The sequence below is a fragment of the Callithrix jacchus genome, chromosome 10 (genome assembly GCF_049354715.1).
Source record: "Callithrix jacchus isolate 240 chromosome 10, calJac240_pri, whole genome shotgun sequence".
NCBI classification, from domain to species: domain Eukaryota; kingdom Metazoa; phylum Chordata; class Mammalia; order Primates; family Cebidae; genus Callithrix; species Callithrix jacchus.
The window spans coordinates 71,614,150-71,635,455 of NC_133511.1; the positions used below are offsets into that span (position 1 = coordinate 71,614,150).

The following is a 21,306-nucleotide window of genomic DNA, read 5'->3' on the forward strand; positions in this document are numbered from 1 at the left end:
CTGTTAATGGGATATATTACATTTAATTGATTTGCATATGTTGGTTTGCATTTATTCTTGCATCTCTGTATTGAATCTTACTTGATTGTGGTAAATACTCTTTTAATGTATTGTTGAATTCAGTTTGTTAATCTTTTTGAAAACTCCTGCATCCATTTTCATCAGAGATATTGGCCTGTAGTTTTCTTTGTGTGTGCGTGTTCTCATCTGGTGTTGGTATCCTTGTAATGCTGGCCTCTTATGATGAATTTTGAAGTATTTTCTCCTCTTCAATTTTTTAAAATAATTTAAGAAGAATTGATATTAGTTCTTTTTAAAAAAATTTGGGAGAATTTAGCAGTAAAGTCATCAGATTCTGTGTTTTTCTTTAGTGAGAAATTTCTACCACTACTTTTATCTCATTACTCATTATTAAGAGTTTCTATTTCTTCGTTATTCAATTCTGTAGGCTTTATGTGTCCAAAAATTTTTCTATTTCTTCCAGGTTAACTAATTTGTTGGTGTGTGGTTTATCAGGAAAAGCTTCCAAATAATTCTAGAATGTCAAAACACTAAGATTCCAGTCAGTACAAGAAGCTGGAGCCAAGAAGTGGATATCTGTATAATCAATTGAAACACTGAGGAAAGCCAAATCTAAACTTATTCTTACAGTAACAATTCAAATTTTCTATGCAGCATAATAATTATTTCCCATTATCTATTTCTGTTTTCAAGATCAGGTCTCATTCATTTTATTTCTTACAACCTCCTCAGCAGGTTCTGGATTCCCTGCTTGATCTCCTTGGTTCTCACACCATAAACAATGGGGTTCAGAGCTGGGGGAATGAGGTGGTGCAGGATGTTGAGCAGGATGGGGACATCAGGAGGAATTCTCTTCCTGGCCAGGTTAGTGATGACCAGAACCAGCAGGACTGTGGTGAAGAAAAGGATAAGAATGAAGTGGGAACCACAAGTACCTAGAGTTTTGGCCATAGCTCCCTTAGCCTTAATCCTTAGCACAGTTTTCAAGATAAAAAAATAAGAGAGAACAATGAGGATGAGGTCAGAGCCCAGAAGAGTCCAACCTATAACAAACTGGTAGCACTGATTCAAGGTGGTGTCATCACAAGAGAGTTTGGAAACAGACACATTAGTACAGATGCAGTTCTTGATAATGTGTCCTGCACAGTATCGGAGTTGAGAAGAAAGTATGGGGATAGGCATAGTAAGAAGGCCATTCCTGGCCACAACAAAGATGGCAGCCCTAGCCACAAATTGATCAGTGATGATAGATGAGTACTGTAGGGGCTTACAGATGGCCACATAGCGGTCATAGGCCATGACCATGAACATGCAGGACTCCATGGTCAGAAAACTGTTCATGATGAACATCTGGAGGAAGCAGGCAGGGAAGCTGATCGACCTGAAGTTGAACCAGAAGATGGCCAGGACCTTAGGGATAACAGTGAGACAGAGCACAATGTCCAGCAGAGAGAGGAGGCTGAGCAGGTAGTACAAGGGCTGCTGCAGAGAGGCCTCCAAATAGATGGTGATCAGGAGAGTGGCGTTGGCCACCATGGCCAGGAGGAAGAGGAGGCTGAGGGGCAGGGACAGCCAGTGCTGCCAGCTCTGGAAATTGGGGAAACAAATGAGGAAGAACTCAGAGACTGGGGAAGTGGAGTGGTTGCTGGGTAAAGTCATGAAATAAATCCTCAGCTGAGAAAATTTCACCTGAAATTGTGTTTGATAAGACATAGGAATTAGAAATAGAAAACAAAGATATTAAAACATTTGCTAACACTTTCTAATTTATAAGATGTATGAGATACAGATGACCAATCCCAAATGAAGGCAATGTTTAGTAAATATTAATGTAAATAGTAGAATGCTTAGTAAATTATTTCTGAAGTTAATTTAGAAAAGCAAATAAAACAGACTAAAGGTTTCGAAGAAAAATGATAGAAATTACCTCATTGAAACAAACAGTAAACTACAAAAAATTCCAAATGATAGTGACAAAACAAATTGAATAATTATAGATCCCACAGGCTAGAAATACCCATTTATAATCTAGAATTAATAAATATGGCATAAAATAATTTAATTATAGGGTCCTTTCAGTAAGTAATGCATAATTTATTAGATGGGGGAAAATAAGTATTCCTCTCTTTTTATTATACATCAAAGGACATTTCAGATGGAAAATATGTATGATATATTCCCAATCCTATTATAAACTAGAAGAAAATAAAAGTAGATATTGACTAATGTATAGAGGAACTCCCAATCTCCCTATCACTCCGACATGTTGTCCTGTGGCACAACCCATCCTGGACATACTTAATCCAAGCCTGCACCAGTGCAACTCAGTGTTCCTGTAGAAAGTTGTGCTCGAAGCTTATGCTGTTTTCATGAAAATTCAAAACCACTCATCTGAAATGAGAATTTAGTACACATATTCATGACAATAACCTTCTCTGGTTAATTCATTCCTTTATCCACTTCAAGCAATTTTTTATATTTTCTATTCTTTTCAAATACGAAATCTCCCCTTCTCTCAGATAACCTCTCTAACTGCTTCATAAAGACAGCAGAAACATCAGATACAAGTCCTCTACTTCCCATGATAGACTCATAAACTCATCAACGTCTACATCCTTGCTTTCCTCGTTGCACCAGCAGAATCAAGGATCTATCCTTCCTCTGAATGGCAATCCTTGACCTCACATTTTGATTCAACTAACCTTAGGAACCCTGGCTTATGAATTATCCAGCCAAATTCCTATGCATTCATCCTCTTCTAAATATTTCCCATGGGTATTCAAAATGTTCAAATCTCTCATATCTTAATTACTTTCTTTATCTATCCCACATCCTCATTTGGATAAAGATCATGATTTCATTTTTTGGAGAAATATACTAATCTCTTTCTTCTTCCTATTTCACACCCAAACTTTGAAAGGCCCAATGAAGGCAACGGACATCTAAAAATGGGCGAATGACTGTTGATTCAGTAGTCCAATTGAGAAGTGATCAGTGTATGAACAAATAGCTCTGGGATGGCTGTGAGGATGAGGAAAAGGGGCATATTTGAGAGGTATAAATACAATGATAGTGATATAAATACAGCGATTACACTAGTTGCATAAAAGAAGAGAAGATAGAATTCTAAGACTGCACTGTCTGTTCTGTCTCGAATTACTAAGTAAGTTTCACAAAACAAGAAATAGGCTTTGAAAAGATTTGATATATGTTGTGGAGGCAGAGATTATGGATCCAACTTTGACGTGTTGAGTTTATTGGCTCTGTAAGCTATCAAAATATATATGAAATGAAATGTTAGAGAAAGTAGTTTAAATTCATTTGAAAGTTAAGGAACTGGAAATCATCAACACACAACATATAGTTCAAACCACAGGACTTTAAATAGATATAATTACGGAGAATATATAGATTAAAGACAAAAAAACATAAAGTAGAACCCTAAGAAATGCTTACCCTTAATCTTAGGACCAGAAGAGGTAAAGATGCTGCAAGAAGACCAGAAAGGAATGAACAGAGACATAATTGAAAATGAAATGGAGTGGACAGACATGCTCACATGAAGAATTTCAGCTATATGAGAAAGAGATTACCCATTGCCTTCAGCAATTAGGTAATCATTGGTGATCCTAGCAAACAGTTTCGTGTGAAGAGAGAAATAGAATGCGGGAGGACAGGGAGCCAGCAGGACTGGAGTGAATGGACACAGGGAGGACTGATCACCTCATCAGAGATCTTTAACAAACAGCTTCACATGGAGGGAAAACTAAATGCACAGGTAGAACAGCATGTATCAATGCATAGATTTTTTTTTTTTACAAAAAGCAATGTGAATACATTTAAACTGAGGGGCAAAAGTCTAGGAAGAAAAATATGGATGATTAAAAAGAGGAAAAAAAGATAAAGCAACAGCCCTGGAGAGATAACTACTATTTTCATTTAAATACTGTACAAAACACACCACTGCCTAACTTTCTCTACTCTCCTTCCCCAATCCACTGTAAAATCTCTGAAGTACATAGGACGCATTTTCTATCTTTTATCTGATACTGTTTTTACGATATCCAGAACTTAATAAATTCTTAATAAATGCTTGTGGGGTAAATGTTTGATTTTTATTTTGACTAAAATAAGAAAAAAAGGAAAATATTAACCAAAGAAATCAAGAGAACTGATGGGAAAATCTAGGCAAGCCACAGGAAGAAGCTCAAGATAATAGAGCTGAGTGAGCTGTGGGCCAGAGGTAGGGACAGTGACAACACTAAGCTTGTGTGGAAGCGTGGGTAATCTTAAACAAGGCATTCAATGTTAGTGCTCTCTGGCCCCAAAAGCCTGGCGCTCGATGGGAGGGATACCCCGATTCACCCCACTGACCTACTAAGTCATTTGCCTTCATACATACAGCACCACCAACTACCTGGTAGTTCCCTCAAATGTAAAAGAATGCCTTAGAGATCTTGCAGTCCACCACGGCAGAATATATCCCGTCACCCTGATACATTCTTATTTCTCACCCCCTGCTCATTCTCTTTTCTGCAGTCCACTGTCTCTGAGAGATCACTTGCTTAACTTATGCTTTTTCTCACCTCTTATGTGTAGTCCCTATCTACGACCATGCTTCACAATTCCTAGATTCCAATTCATCCTCTTCAAGTCCTCATTCCTTTCTCACATTGCAGATAATTGTTCTGATCAAATTCATCTTCTGCTACCTGGCTTTTGCTAAGAAGACTATACTTAGTATAAAGAATACGAGAGGACAGATGAAAAGGAATAGTAGTAGAGAAAAAGTGGTTAGATACCTGAACATACCATCAGGTGGAGTTACAGACATAAATATGAGTCAAACTTTTGATATATTCTGTTAATAACTATTACAAAGGAACACAGCACTAACAGAAGTAACAGTGATCAGAGAGAGATGGTTAACTTTTATTCTGCTTTGCTTTTGTTCAAATATGCTTTGAATATTGTGTCCAATTTAATTCATCTTGATTTAGGGACCACTTCTGAAACTGTACCACACAGAAAAAAAGTACCCAGGATAAAGAAGATACTAAAAACTCATTATAAGAAGCATTTAAGAAAGTGTAGATATTTTAACTTAGTGAAGCCTTCCAAAATATATGACTGACCTTCAAGGGGAAGAAGAAAAAACTAGGGCTATTAGAAAAAAAATCACAGGGAAGTCTGTTTCTGCTGCTATAAATCATGTCTAATAATCAGAGGAAGCTTTCCTTCCCATTAACACTGGAATGTGTCTGGAGAAGGCAGTGAGCACATTTCCTCACCAGCTCTTGCCCCGAGCCTCAAGGACCTGGGTGCCCTGTGTCATATTAAACTCAAAATGCTGTCCCAGAACCCTTCTTTTCCTGTTTTAAATCCCTAGATTGCTATCTCTGGGCACACATGCACAAAGTTCTCAGCCACAGAACACATGGGATCCCTTGTATGCAATAATATGAGATTGCTGAGACTATAGAAGAGCCTTCCAGCAGGAAACTAGGATCCTAAGTCCTCATGCATCCAGTATCAGAACTCATAGACTTTTCCTTCTTTTTTCATGGGGGCCAATATAAGCATGAGGAGAAAGTCTCCTGTTGAGTCCTCTGGTGACCCAGGGTCTCCTGGCCCAACACAGCATTGTTCCCCTCCCTTATCCATGAAACTTACAGAGGATACAACAGATTAAGTCCTGCTTGAGGAATCAGCTGCCTTCATCCAGTTACCAGAGCTGAGAATGCTTCTGAATCTAGCAGGTTTTATAATCTACTGTCAGTTCCTCACACTGTCCCATCCCCTTCTCCAAGCCAGCTGGGAGCAGTAGTTTGGGATACTGGGACATGGCAGCTAAGTTAAAAGTTCCCATGAGAACTAAGCTACAGTGCTGTGACCCAATCTTGGCTCTCTGCAACCTCTGCCTTCCAGGTTCAAACAATTCTCCTGCCTCAACTTCCCTAGTAGCTGGGAATACAGGCGTCTACCACCACACCCAGCTAATTTTGGTATTTCTAGTAGAGACGGGGTTTTACAGTGTTGGCCAGGCTGGTCTCAAACTCCTGACCTCAAGTGATCCGCCTGCCTCAGCCTCCCAAAGTGCTGGGGTTATAGGCATGAGCCACCGCACCTAGCAGAGAACAGGATTTAACTATGGGAGAGAATTCAATTCTGTGTCTATCTGCTTGACCACACAGACCACCCCCTTAAACATTTGCTTATTCTACATTCAACACTGTCATTACACTGTCACTGCCACCATACCACCACTCTGCCACTGCCAGCACATGTGCTGCCTTGACACTGCCTGAACACACATCCAAGTGAGGACTTCCCTGCCACTTCCCTGATGAAGCACTTTTGCCAGCACCCTCCATTGGACTGTTATTGCCAGGGGACAGAGAATGCCTTGACTCCTCCAGTGTAGCAGGTGCTTAACTTAGAGGGTCAAGAGAACAAAGTCATAGGCCTGGTCCCAGCCCCTCAGGATTGAGCACACAACCCAGGAGTGCTGAGCTGAGTCTTGGCCCCCTGAAAATATCCAGAAATGAAGCCAGTTGACTGAATCCAAATTATAGCACAGTGAAACCCTCAGGGACACCAAAGCATAAAAAAGCGAAAAGCCTCATCCTAAGGAGAAATTCAAAGATTAAAGGAACATCAGCCAATACAGATGAGAAAAAAACAGCAAAAGAACTTATGGTAGCAGTGGCAGTGCAATGAGAGTGGTAGTGTAACAGCATGGTGGGGTCCACGCATACGTGTGCATTGGCAGTGGCAGGGTGGTGACATTGAGGTTTGTGTACATGTGTATATTGGTGATGGTGGGGTGTCAATGTCTACATGACTCTAGCAAAGCAGTGGGGGCAGGCTGCAGGTGGGTGCATGCCAGTGGTGGGGGGGCTTCTGCCAAAGCTGACAATTAGGTGGAGTCTGTTGGTGAAGGAGCTATGGCAGTTGTTACTGGGAAGCTCCCTGATTTGGCAACTGAGGCTGTGACACAAGCATGTGCAGCCATGCTGGGACCCTGAGAGAGACTGGCAGACAGGGAAGCACTCAGATCAGACTTGCCTGGTCCCACAGGTAAGATATCCCTGTTCCATACAATTTCAACAGTCAACAAGGTTAAAGACACCTAGAGGGGCACGGCAAGCCGTGGGGTTGGGTGTGTCTGACTGTGCTCCACTGCAGCCAGTCCCATGCCAAACCTTCTGGGCTCCAAATGGGTTGGAGTCCTGTTCCTTCCACATATCCAAACAGTTGTCCCTGATAGCTCAAATGTTCATGGAGGTTGTGGGGTCCCCTGCAGCTAGGATTCCAGAGGTCCATGAAGAATGGCCCACATCATGTCTATATAACTCATCCCTTCCCCAGGAGCCACTCAAGGCTAGAAATGAGTCCTGGTGCTTAGAAACCCCATGCAGGGTTTTCAGCTTCCTCCTCCTTCAGCCCAGGGCCTGTGTCCTCCCTCAGTCTGCTCTCAATTCTTTCCTTCCAAAGATCTGCTAAGAGTATGTCAGTCTTCTTGATGGTTCTGTCTCTTGGTGGGAGAAACTCTTCATGGCTGTGTCTAGTCAGCCATATTGGCTCTTCTCTATTCTGCCCTCGTCCTTATAAATACCTTACTCTTGTTTATCTCTGACTTAATTTATTGTTCCTCTTGTAAATTATTAAGTTGTTAACTTAGATCATTGATTTTATATCTTTTCTCTTTTCTAATATAGGCATTTAAGGTATAAGTTTTCCTCTGTTTTCTCTCTGGCTGCATCTCGCAACTTTTGCTATAGATACTTTTCAATCAGTTTGAGATATTTTCTAACTTCCTCTGTGATTTCTTACTTGATCCATGGGTTATTTATATGTATTTAGTCTAGTTTCCAATTACTTTGCTCTTTCTATGCTATCTTATTTTCCAATTTAATTCTGTATTGGTAAGAGAATATGACCCTGCACACACACACAAAAAAAAAAAAAAAAAAAAAATCCCTGGCCCCTGCTCCCATGGCTTTCCAAGCCCCCATGTGACATTATCAATAAGTCCTAAGTTCCCTCACCCAAAGGATGAGAAGGCTCCCTCCTACTGCCTATTAGAGAAGAACTTCAGGGCTGGGCGCAGTGGCTCAAGCCTGTAATCCCAGCACTTTGGGAGGCCGAGGCGGGTGGATCACGAGGTCAACAGATCGAGACCATCCTGGTCAACATGGTGAAACCCTGTCTCTACTAAAAATACAAAAAAAATATTAGCTGGGCATGGTGGCACGCGCCTGTAATCCCAGCTACTCGGGAGGCTGAGGCAGGAGAATTGCCCGAACCCGGGAGGCGGAGGTTGCGGTGAGCCGAGATCGTGCCATTGCACTCCAGCCTGGGTAACAAGAGCGAAACTCCGTCTCAAAAAACAAAAAGAACTTCATTTCCACACTTTGTACTTCCAGAGAGGAAGGCTATTCTTCCTCTCACCACAAGGGGGCCACATGGGCGTGAATACTTCTCTCTGGTTTCTTCTCTCCTTTGCTTGCTTTTCCATATGGGAAGAAGGGTCACTAATACGATTGGGCAGAGACTGATGGGAGCAATGAATGCAATGGATGGGGTTATTGTGTTTCAAAAGTACAAAACATGTTCTAATCTGTTTCATTATCTGCCTCATGGGTATGTAAGGATGGTAGTAAACTCTCTCTTTTGTATTAAACACGATAGCCTAACCTGCATAAAAGCTTGTGACCTGGTTTTTAGAGAGAAACATGGAAAACAACCATTCACTGTTTTGTATTTTATATTCCACTAAGGTTTCATTTATGAGATTTTGCAATGGCCATCAGATGGCTGGATAACTGTGCTTGGAATCTACTTTTCAAATCAAATTGCCTCATATGGTTACTTTTTTTTTTAATGAATATTTACAAAACAAACATATGCGCAGTACTTGGTCTTACTCCTTCTTTATCCTTAGCACAAATGTAAACAAGTTAAAAACACAAAGAGATATCTCTTAAAATAAATTTACTAGACACATATATATATTTCTTCCTTGAAAACAGAAATTACATTTCATTATTACTAGAAACTATTACAGTCACTTCTCCACTTACATTTGTTTTATATAAGTAATACCCAAATTTCAATAAATGATGTTTTCTTACACCAGCCTTCTCAGCTGCTATAAAGAGACCCTATTAGTACACAGAAGCCAATGATATGGGGCTCCCAGCACTAACTTAGAGGTTTTGAAGACACTCTAAACCTAAAACCAACAAAGAGTGGGACTTTACAGTTACAGACAATGTTGCACAGCCTATCAATGGGCAAAGGCAAGAAAGATGACAAATCCAGAACTATCATCTATTTCTCCTATCCCCAAGTCCTACTGACACATGGAGCAGAGAAATGTTGAAATCAAGAGCAAAAGAAAAAATGGCAAAAATAGTCACAAATCCAGGTATCCAGGTACATCCCAAAAAGCCAAGTATCTGTGGGTGTTTTTTAGTATGGCACTAGTAAGACTAAAGGACTACTTGCTGCAAAATGGTCTATATTCATGTATCTACACCAGTCATAGGCTCCTAGACGTGTGTCCCCAGAATTTGCCTCTGGAGAAAACTATGAGAATATGTTCAGATTAATTCTTTTGGGTAAACATCCTGAGCACTCGCTGACAGATCTGCTGAGTCTTCACCCCATAGACAAGAGGGTTGAGTGCAGGTGGCACAAGAAGATACAATGTGGCCAAAAGAACATGAACGTGATGGGGTATGTGATGGCCAAAGTGGTGAGTGAGGAAGGAGAAAATTCCAGGGACATAGAAGATGAGAATCACACAAACATGAGATCCACATGTGCCAAAGGCCTTAAGTCGGGCCTCACTCCCTGGTACCTTCAGCACTGCCTGGAGGATGTGGGCATAGGAAACACCAATGGCCAGGACATCCAGCCCAACCACAAGCAAGGCCACAGTCAGTCCATAAGCTCGGTTCACCGTGGTTTCTGAGCAGGCAAGTTTCACAACAGCCATATGTTCACAATAGGCATGGCCTATGACAGTGGCCTGGCAGAAGATAAGTTTTTGCAACAGAATGGGGAAGGGGATGAGGAGTAGTAATCCCCGCACCAGCACCGCCATTCCAATGCGTCCTATGACCCCTGGATGCAGGATCATGGAATGGTGCAAGGGGTGACAGATGGCTACATAGTGATCCAGAGCCATGGCCACAAGTACCCCCGACTCCATGGAGGAGAATGCATGGATGAAGAACATCTAGATCAGGCAGACAGTGTACCCAATCTCATGGGCGTGAACCAGGAGCACTGCAAGGGCTTTGGGTGCAGTGGAGGAGGCCAGAACCAGGTCGATGGCAGCTAGCATGGACAGGAAGAGGTACATAGGTCGGTGCAAGGAGGGGTCCATCCAGATGATGAAGAGAATGGTAGCATTGCCCACTAGAGCGAGGAGGTAAAGGATGCCCATGGGCAGTGCGATCCAGTGCTGGCTTTCCTCTAAACCCGGAATCCCTACCAGGAAAAAAGAAGGCTGGGGTGGCCTCCAACTGGAATTGCTAAGGGTCATTATCAATGGCTTGGAGAAGAAAGAGGAAAAAGAAACCAAAGTCATGATTTCTGCATTCCTGGGATGTCATCACATTGCCCAAATGTGGCAACCATCTTCATGAGAAGAATAAAGTGGCTTCAACTGCAACCAAAGGGAATAAATTTAGATGCAGGGAAGAAAATCTCCTTTGCTGGAGATAATTGTTGTACAGGTGAGACAGACACTCGTCTGAATTAATACAGGCTGTTTTGTTTAGAGATAAGAGTAAACATAAGCTACTTTTTGGAGAGATGCTTAAACTCTACTATTCAGTTGTTTATATTTTGGAACTGTCTTTTTCAAAGAGTTATTTTTATCACCCTCTTGGCATTACTGAGCACTGAAAAATCAATCTATTGTTTTTGAAATTAGTGTTTCTCAGTTTCCATGACATGTAACTCTAGAGCTATTCCTCCTGTTGCCTCAGTCCCACCATTTTCTCTATCTCATTATGTCATTGATTCCAGGGATCCATGCTCTCCTTTCATCCCTCTCTGTCCATTATCTCTGAATTGATTTAATCTATTCTCATGGTTTTAACTGTTTATATGTTTTTATTTCTTCCAAATGTATGCTTCTTTACTCAAATATCTTTCTGAAATATAAATTAATTTTTCCATTTGCTTTGTGTATATCTATACCACATCCTCAACATATTCAACATTGGATTAACTCACCCACTTTTTTCAAGTTTGGTCTACTTACTTTTTGGCATTAATTTTGAATCACATCCCTATCTACCTACATAACCCAATCTAAGAACTTGGCAGCTATCTTTATTCATAATCTCTCATCCCTTTTATCCATTCACTAATTTGTGTTGACTTCATTTTTAACCCCGCTTTATGTCCACTTCTACTTCTCAACCCCCAATGTCACTACCTTAGTTCATACCCAGCGTCACTAAACTGGACTATTTCACAGCATCTCTCTGCTTTTGCCCTTGTTTATTTGCCTTCCAATTCACTCTCAACCCTGAATCACAGGGTTCCTCTAAAATGCAGATGTATATATATAACTCCTAAGGTTAAAATTCTTCAGGGAATTTATGGCATGGAATAAAATCATATTTTGAGTATGGCATTGTTGTATCAGACCGAGCACAGAAAGTCAACACCAAGACAAAAGTATGCCAAACTGCAGGTTTATTGCCAGCGACCACGGAGGACTCACGTCTCTCCAACCTGTGTCAGAGAAAGAAGGGTGACAAGACCTTTTTATGCCCGCAAAACCACCTTGGGAGTGGGGGTGAGGAGTGGAGATGGGAATGAAAGCTGTCAATCACCTCATAGGCTGAGATGAGGTTGAGGGGTGCTCTGGACATTCCAAGGGCCAGGAGACTTTTGTCATTCCGATTGCCACTTAAGAGGTTTACAGAAGTTAAGATAAACATTAGTTTATACATTATTTGGACAGGTATGGGGTCCACAGATTTTTCAGTTGCTTGGCGCCAGGATGGAATTATCTGGGGGTGCTTACTCTGGTCAGTACCGGTAAACAAAGGCTAGCAATTCTGATAGTTACAGATAAGAGAAGGCATGCAGCTTTACCTGTAAACTCAGCAGTTTACAGAAGCCAAGGTTAGCAGTCATTGTGAGGAGAATGGAAACAGTTTTGTCCTTTATAAAATGGCATTGTATAGGTTCTAACTCTAGGCTAGCTATATCACAGCATAAAAGGTTATCAAAAGTTATCTTTTGTTTATTACTTTTGTCTTACAGTTAATATATTTCTACATATATGTTTACTAACCATCCCAGCATTCTTGAAGTTAGGCGTATACACCAAGCTTACCTATGACTTTTGTGTAGTCTGTCTTCAATTTTCTTTATCTGAATTGGTTCTTCAAGATTCAGTCCACTGTCGCCACTCGAAAGGACTCATTACCTGTGTTAGATGAATACTGATTATGTTCAGAGCACTTTACAATCTTCCTTTGTTCATCTGTAACTTTCTGACTTATCTCTAGAAATTCTATCAGTGTCTTAATGGTCTGTTTTATTTAAAAAACATATCTTATTATACTTTATAATTATAAGATAGCATGGTCAACATTTCACAATGTACTGGGATAAATACAAGTACTAGAGAAAGACAAAGTTGGTTTAAATTTTGTCCATTTCATATTCTAGGAATAAAGCCTTGGCAGGATACTAAAACTCTCTCTGTCCTGATTTTCTGATTTTATAAATAACGTCAATCTTACAGGTTTATTGTAAATATTAATTAAGTAATGTACATTGTCATGTTATGTATATTAGTCTACAAATTAGTTATAATTATTTTAATATTGAAAATAGAAAAGGACTGAGTATTAGATCGCAGGCTTCTTTCTTTTCTTCTTTGTCTCCATAACTCTGCTTCTCTGTTTCAAACTTTTGATATGTTTACCTCTCATCGTGATGTTGTAATGATTCAGTGTCTTTGACATCCTCGTGTTAACATGAAGTATCAAGATGCTGTGTTTAACCTTATCCATGGGATTCACCCTTGAAATACTAAAACAAAAAACTTGAAACCGGATATGTGTATGTCTTTATGTTTGTCTTACAGGACGGATCAGTCTGAAATAACTGTATGTTTCTCTTTTGGGTTGGGGGTGCACATGTACATATAAGGATTAAAAAGTCAAGAATGACTTCGTTCTTGTGGGCAATGCATCCATAGATCACTCAGAGTGCTTTTTGTACAAATTAGTAATGACTATTACATTGACCCAAAACTCTGAATATGATAGCTATAACATCTGAAATGCCACATGGGGACATATTTCCCAGGCTTCTTTGTTTTTGTTTTTGCTTTTTTTTCCAGAATCAACTTGAAATAACAATGACATTTTTATTGAGACCTCCAGGGGAAATCTCATAATCTTACAAAAATTCACCCTCAGTGCTTAACATTCCACACAGAAAGTTCATTCTCTTTTTTTAACCTACCCACTTCTGTTTTAAGCTTCAGCCCATTTCTCATTTTTTAGCTAAGAAGTCAGAGAACAGCTGTGCATTTGTGGAAGGCACTCAAGACTTGAATAGAAGCAGTGAGGGAAGAGCGGTGAGATTAAAACCAAACCACAGAGGGTGAAGCAGAGAAGCAGAGACACATGTGCCTGAGTATTACCTGCTTCTACTTTTGTTGGATGACTTGTAAGCCTAGAGTAAAAGTCTACAACCGCTTAGTAAATGGTAACTTTTTATTTTTACTTATTTTAGTTTAATTTTTAACTCAGAGTAGGGGAGGGTGGGAAGTGGGTAAGGGATAAAAAATCACCTATTGAGTATAATGTACACTATTCAGGTGATGGGTACACGAAAAGCCCAGACTTCATCACTGTGCAATTCATCCATGTAACCAAAACTACTACTCTTAAAGCCTTTGAACTTTTTAAATAAATTCTAATTAATTGTTATTAAAGTAAACAGGAGGTCCCTCTATGATTCTTAGAGGAAAAGCAGAAAGACTTTATTTTCAGGAAACCAAAGACAAAGCTGTATTTAGTTCTTCAGTCGCAAAGCAGAGGACAATTACTAAAGAGTTGATGTTGTTCAGCTAGGTACGTATTCATCTAATTCAATCCAAGCAACCTATCTTTTGTGAAGTTGCGCTCAAATTCTGTAAGGTACTACTACACATCTCCTTTTCTTTCCTATTGTAATGCCTTTACCACTTTGTCCCTGCATTAATGACCTCACACTCTAAACCAGCCAGCATGTCAGTCTTTGAAGAGCAGCAACTCTGCATTACTTATTTCAGCAGCCCCAGGGTGAGCTCCAGAAGCACCTGGAATCTAATCAGTAATCAGTAACATTGGATGAAACACTCATAGGATTCAATTAAAAAACAAATAAGTGTATTAGAGTCTTAAAAGACTGAGAATCACAGGAAGGTGATAAGGCAGAGGCTAAATTTGAGGATAGGAATCATGTAGCAAACAGAGGCATGTCATTTGAGGGGTTACTGATTGAGCCCCAATATTCCTCATTTTAAGTGATGCTCTGGGTGCTTCATGACAGAAAGAGCCCTGCTGAATCTCTCCCATGAAAGAAAATGGTGAAATCCTAGATGTGTTCAGAAATAAGAGGGTTCCTTTGGTCCCCCATAATCACTCTGCACTGCCTGTAGCAGGCAGAGAGGCTTCATCTATTGGGTATGATCTGGCCCTCTCTCTTCAATCTCCTTCTTAACAGTGGCCTGGGCTCCATGATCATGGGGAAAAAAAAGAAGAGGCAAGAACTTACAGAAACAGTAGGGGAGGGAGGGCACAGAAACAATGGGTCCATGATAATGACCTAATAAAGAGGAAGGTACAGAACTCGAGCACTAAGAGGCAGAGCTCACAACATGGATGATAAAATAAGCCTGGCACAGGGCACTGTTCTGGTCTCTGGGCTGTCTTTGAGGGTGTGCCCTTTAAAGTCTTGGGTCAGCCTGAAGCGAGACTCAGAAACACAGAGAGAACTAGGAAAGGGAGAAAATTCCCAGACTCAGGAAGGTCTGGGAATTTTCGTGAAGAATTTTCTGGAAAACTCAAGAAGGTTCCATTATAACCCTCCCTGCTCAGCCCCAGGAACTCCCTAAGTGTCCAGTTCAATCTCCACAACAACCCTCTGCCCTAGCTTATGGGTAACAATGATGAAGAGGATTTTCTGTTCAGAAGGGCTGCACAAATGTCAAAGAGGACATCAAACACATCCCTCGAGGTCTGTGCAGCTAAAGTTTTCCAAAGATATGAAACATGATTACTAGCTCGGGCAAAACTTGGGTAAATGTAGAAAATCAGCTGTATCTACACACACAATATGTATGGTGAGGATGCCAGCTAGGAACATGCCAAATGGCCCTGTGAATGCCTCAGGCTGACCATGAAGGCTTAAAGAGATTGGGAGGTATCTGTATGTTCACAGGTTAACTCTCAGCCCTACCCTAATCACTTTTCATCTATATTCTTTTCTCCTCCTTTCCCCCACTCTCATAGAGTCCAGGCTACTGTTAAGAAGGAGATTAAGGAGAGAGAGACAGGTCACATTTCATAAAAGAGCCTCCCTGCCCACTAGTATCTAAATCGTAAAAGCCAGGAATAGACAGTTTGTTTGAGGAGTCAGGCTTGGAGAGAACAACTAATCTAACTCGGAGGGAAATAAAATTAAGACTACTAAGAAGTGTTAGACCAGAGGTATCGGAAGAGCCACACTAGATAAGCCAAGAAATAACCCCTGTCACAAGCGCTATAAGAAGGACAGAACTCACTGGCAATAGTCGTCCCCCAGCCATAAGCCAAAAGCTTGCCTCATTTTCCATTGCTGAATTCCTGTGCACCAACTTGTCACTGTTTCTGTCATCTTCACCTGAAAGGAAAGTTTATACTTGATACTCTCCCAAGGCAGCGATGGTGACTGTGAGCACCACTGGGCAAGCAGGATGTTATTACCAATTGGCAGGTCCCAGAGGTCTCATACACAACCTGGACAAAGCCTAAGTTAGCCCTCAGATTGGCTGAAAAGCCACAGAGCTAAGTATACAGCCCACAGAGATGGGTGACTGGGCAGAGAGGCCAAGCAGGGAGTGGCTCTGGCATGTAACCAGGTGGCCCATGTCTGTTCAGTGTTGGTCATTACCCCTAAGCCTGCACATCCTGACAGCATGCTAGGAAACCTCATGTTATAGGCTGGAAAATTTCACATGCTCTGTGAGCTCAGGCTTTTCATTCTCACAGAACAATCGCAAACCTAGTAAATTCTTTAGTGGATTCTGTGGTTCAATGTGCTCATTCTTTCAGATGCTAGGAGTGTTGGCTGCTGGAAGTTCATAGCTAAGTCAATCCCCTTTGGCCAAAGACAGAGGCTTCACCCAAGGTTACTTTTCCTTCTCCAGTGCAGTTCACAACCAACGACTGCTGATACAAGAATACAAAGTCCTGGCCCCTTCCTTCAATCTTAAACAACACTGCAGAGTTATCCTAGCTCAAGAGGTCCCACTGGGTTAGCTGAGGCATCTGAGACAACTAGATCATAGTTTAATTTCTTCTTCTGCCCCATTTTGCTCCTCTCACTCCCTGACAATTATTGTTCTCCTGTATGTTTCTCAACAAACTCCCTGCATGCAAATTTCTGCTTCAGAGTCTGTTTCCGAAAAAAAGACAAACGCTGCCTGCCTCAGGTGAATTAAGAATTTTTCCTCTCCTCTGCAGGATTGTGACAAACTCAAGGGCCTCAATCCCATTGGCATGGTACATGTGAACAAATAGGGCTTCTCCAACAGTCTATCCGCAGAAGTTCCCAATGAGATGGACTGAGGCCTTCTCTATCTTATTTTTCCATAACCAAGCACATCCTTTCCTTGGTCCCATTCCTGTCACTCAGTAACAGAGCTTCCCATTGAAGTAACAGAGCTTCTCCACTAGGGAGAGCAAAGCTTCCCACTCTACTTAGTGGCCACATTCTCCTTGGGAACAAATAAGTAGATTGGTAGATTAGGTGTCTACCAATTCCAAATAGTCTCTTAAATGTTCATAAATAGCTATATGATAAAATGATTTTCACTAGTCATGGGATGAGATATATTAAGTACATAGGACCTCCCAAATCTGGGGAGTTCAAGAAAGCCCTCCCTATTCTAGTTAGTGCCTATAAGAATTGGTTAAAAGTGAAGGGAGGTGTGGGGATAGGCTGGGGACACAAGCCTATGAAGCAGGAGCAAAAGGACTCTGGTATTTTCAAAGACCTGAAAGGATTGTTAAAATTTGCAATTGTGGTACTCAGGAGCTGAGCCTAGAGCTTAAGCAGGAACCTGAGCATGCTGGGTCTTTTAGACCACGTTAAAAGGCCATGGCCCACCATGAAGAATTTTAAGCAGAGGATTGAGACATGATTAAAATCTCATTAACAAAATATCATTCTATGAGAACTGACGAGAAGAGGTCAACTGTAGATGGTGGAAGCTCTGTTGAAAAGCAAATGCAGGGCTGGTCGCGGTGGTTTATGCCTGTAATCCCAGCACTTTGGGAGGCCGAGGCAGGCAGATCATGAGGTCAAGAGATAGAGACCATCCTGGCCAACATGGCAAAACCCTGTCTCTCCTAAAAATACAAAAATTAGCTGGGCATGGTGTTGCATGCCTGTCATCCCAGCTACTCAGAAGGCTGAGGCAGGATTATTGCTTGAACAAGGGAGGCAGAGGTTGCAGTGAGCCGATATTGCACCAATGCAAAAAAAAAAAAAAAAGGCAAATGCAGCCATCTCTAGAAAGATGATGCTCCTTTTTTTAACAGTCTGAGGAAGCCCACCCTCACCCATTTTTTTCATCAACAGTGGCAGTTGTCCTAATGAATGTTGGACCCTCCTAGACTCAGCCTCCCTCTCTTTTCTGAGAAAATGGAAACTTGTTTCTCTCAGTGAGAAGTAAGTGTAAATATATGAAAGTATATTTATAGGTTGGAAGAAACCAATTGGCCCTTCCATTTTGCCTAATACGTTGTAACTTACCCTATACTCTATAGCAACCCTATAGTGACTATAAGAGAAATATTAATATAATGCAAACCATATGTCATTTAAAATTTCTAGTAGCCATCTTTAAAAAGTAAAAGAAAACATGTAAAATTGAATTTAATAATATGTTATTTTACTCAGCATATCTAAAATATTATCACTTTAACATGTAACCAATATATTTTTTACCTCTGTATTTTTTATTGTCCACCTGCTCCCTTAAGGGTATCCTGCTTCTGCTGACTTAATGTCTCAGAGCTTTGGTGGTGCTGGTCTCAGGCAGCACTTTGCCATCCACTATCCAGCAGGTGGTAGTCTTCTGGATGGTTTGCATGGAGTTGCTGTTGTCCAAGGCAACACCAAGATTGAAGTTCTCGCCGTGTTCCAGCAGGCGGCGGTAGGTGGCAATCTCAGCCTCCAGTTTGACCTTGATGTTCAGCAGGGTCTCCTACTCCTAGGCCTCGTGCTGCCCCTCTGCTCAGGTCTGTGCCAGCTCCAACTCCAGATGCAGCAAGATCCCGTTGAACAGCTCCATCTACAGGGTGTAGCAGGCCTCTACCTCCCCCTGGCTGTTGTACAAGTTGGCCTTCAGATTTCTTTTTTTTTTTTTTTTCAGCCAAGGATTTTGATAAATTTATTATTCCTAAAGTGAAGCCAGTTAAAAAGTAAATGATGTACACCAATGAAGTATATTGTCACGCTGACTTTTGCATAAAAAGGTGGCCTGCTGTTTGCGGAGTGATGAATGAGCACTTCAGGACAAATCAGAAAAAACGTCACAGAATGTACTAATTTTGTCCATAAATTATACTTTCTTATTCCACGATACAGCTTTCACTCTATAAAACTTTGTCCCCAAAGGAACTTTAAATCTGTTTTGTGCCTTTTTGGCTTGACAGTATTCCTTTTCCATTACTTTTCCAAGTACCCAGGGTCTTCTAGATGTACCTGAAGCACCCTCACCTGGTTTGAGATCCAGGGCAGGCAGAGACTCTGAATGTAGAAAATATAAAGTAGGACTAACAGTAAATAACACATAATTGTCATGGCATTCGTCTAGGATGATGAGTACCAAATCTCCCACCTGAAAATCTCTAATAGCTATCTTTTCAGAATGCCTTGAGGATACTGAAGACATGCTCTGAGACATCAGTCTTTGATTTAACCGTTTATTTTCTTCTTCCTTCAGTTGCAATGTTCGTTCTAACAGCATTATCCGCTGTTTTTCTTCAGACAACATATGAATATTTCTTATAGACTCCAGGTCTGTCTTCAAAGACTGGACTATATGTCTCAGCTCTGTGAACATTATCTCAGCAGCTCCGACCTCTGTGGACAGCAAGGCGACCTCTGTGGTGCTCTCCTCAATCTGCTGAGACCAGTATTTGTCAAGCTCCTCTGGGTTCTTCTGAGTCAGCTCATTGTATTGCTCCCAGATGTCTGCCATGATCTCAGTGAGGTCCTGAGATTTTGAGCATCTACCTGCATGATCAATCCCGAGCTGGCAATCTGGGCTTGTAAGCCTTTTAATTCCTCTTCATGGTTCTTCATGAAGAGCAGCTCCTTCTTGAGAGCTTCAATCTCTGTCTCTATCTGCAGCCGAGTGACACTGGTGTCACCAATGACCTTGTGGAACCCATAGATGTTGCTCTCCACAGACTGGTGCATGGCCAGCTCTGTCTCATACTTGACTCTAAAGTCATCAGCCATGAGATGAGCATTGTCTATCTTCAGAACAACACAGGCATCGTCCACAGTATTTCCGAAGATCTGAGCCCTCAGGTGGTCTTGAAGTAATAGCTCCAGTCTGACCTGGGGTCCCTTCTTCTCCAGGTGCTCCCCGATTTTGCTCTCCAGCCTCTGGTTCTCGGTCTCCAGGCTCCTCACTCTGTCCAGGTAGGAAGCCAGGCAGTCATTCAGGCTTTAGATGATCTCCTTCTCGTTCTGGATGTGTCTCATTCCTGCCAGACCCTTGGCCATCCCCGGGGCTAGGCCCCCAGACCCCAAGCCACCCTGGAAGCTGGTGGAGCAGAACACAGAGATGGGGGAACCTGAGCGCCCAGGCCTGCATACCCGCACTGCTGACCAGCTGGGCACAGTAGATGGGCAGCTGGACACAGCCCAGGGACCAGTAGTTGGTGGAGAAGGTGGAGCGAGCGGTGTAGCTCCCCATGTCTGGGGAGGAGAGCGAGAGGACAGGACTCAGGCTTTGCTGATGACCACTTTAACATGTAATCAGCATTTTAAAGTGTGAAATAGCTATTTTGTATTCTTCACTCTTCTTTTTGTACTAAGTCTTCAAAATCAGATGTGCACTTTACTCTTACAGCATATTGTAATTTGGACTGGCCCTATCTCAAGAGCTCAATAGCCACATATGGCTATTAACAACTGTATTTAACAGCAGAGGTCTAGAGTTATGGGAGATTATGGGAAACTAAACACTCCTCCTTTTATTTTCCTTAGGATATAACTTTAATCTTGGTATGGGTCACATGGCACCATGACTCTTGAGTTGGATTGGATTCAGGAACTTCTTTATTTGGTTCAATTTCTGGGTCAGCTCAAAATTACGGTTTTCATTTTCTTTTTCAATACTACCCATCAAGGTTCCTTTAGAGTTTTCTTTTATTATGTTTTTAATTGACAGATTAAATTTCACGTGTTTACTGTGTATAACATGCTGTTTTATAGTATATATGTAGTGTGGAATAGTTAACTATAGGTAATTAGCATAAGCACTACCTGACATGGCAATCTTTTTATAGTGAGAACACCACTCAACATTCACTGTCTTTTCTTTTTCAAGAATACAATGTCATCACTATAGTCACCATGCTGTGCAATAGATACCTTGAACAGCCTCCTCTAATCTAAATGTAATTATTTACTTTTTGACCAACATCTCTCAATCCCTCCCTCCCACGTAACTATCCAGACTCTGGTAACCACCATTCTCCCCTCCACTTCTATACACTTTATAGAAAACTTTTTCATATTCTTCATATGAATGAGATCACGTGATATTTGTCTTTCTGTCTTAATATTTCACTTAATATAATGTCCTCCAGGCTCATGCATACTGTCACACATGACAGGATTTTGTTTCCTTTTGTAGCTGAAATTTAAATGTCAAAGAGATCTCTATATTCCCATGTTTATTGCAGCACTATTCGCAATAGTAAGATATGGAATCAACCTAATGTTATCAACAGATGAATG

General features: G+C 41.2%; 2 protein-coding genes and 1 pseudogene across 2 annotated transcripts; all 3 read right to left on the reverse strand.

Annotated features, from left to right (window-relative positions):
• Nucleotides 1-675: 675 nt before the first annotated feature.
• Nucleotides 676-1,680, reverse strand: LOC100395971 (olfactory receptor 56A5). The gene has a single exon (XM_002754926.4). The coding sequence runs from the start codon at nt 1,678-1,680 to the stop codon at nt 739-741; it is 942 nt and encodes a 313-aa protein (XP_002754972.3). The 3' UTR covers nt 676-738.
• Nucleotides 1,681-8,936: 7,256 nt separating this feature from the next.
• LOC100396328 (olfactory receptor 52L1-like) lies at nt 8,937-10,692 on the reverse strand. Its single transcript, XM_009007581.6, is given in 1 exon segment — nt 8,937-10,692. A coding segment is annotated over 1 exon segment (990 nt). The 5' UTR covers nt 10,625-10,692; the 3' UTR covers nt 8,937-9,634.
• A 7,997-nt stretch (nt 10,693-18,689) lies between these two features.
• Nucleotides 18,690-19,531, reverse strand: LOC144577915 (RB1-inducible coiled-coil protein 1 pseudogene; annotated as a pseudogene).
• Between the last annotated feature and the right edge of the window lie 1,775 nt (nt 19,532-21,306).

Excerpts from the sequence above, each read along its gene's own strand:
- LOC100395971 (XM_002754926.4), bottom strand. The coding sequence starts at position 1,680 with ATGACTTTACCCAGCAACCACTCCACTTCCCCAGTCTCTGAGTTCTTC.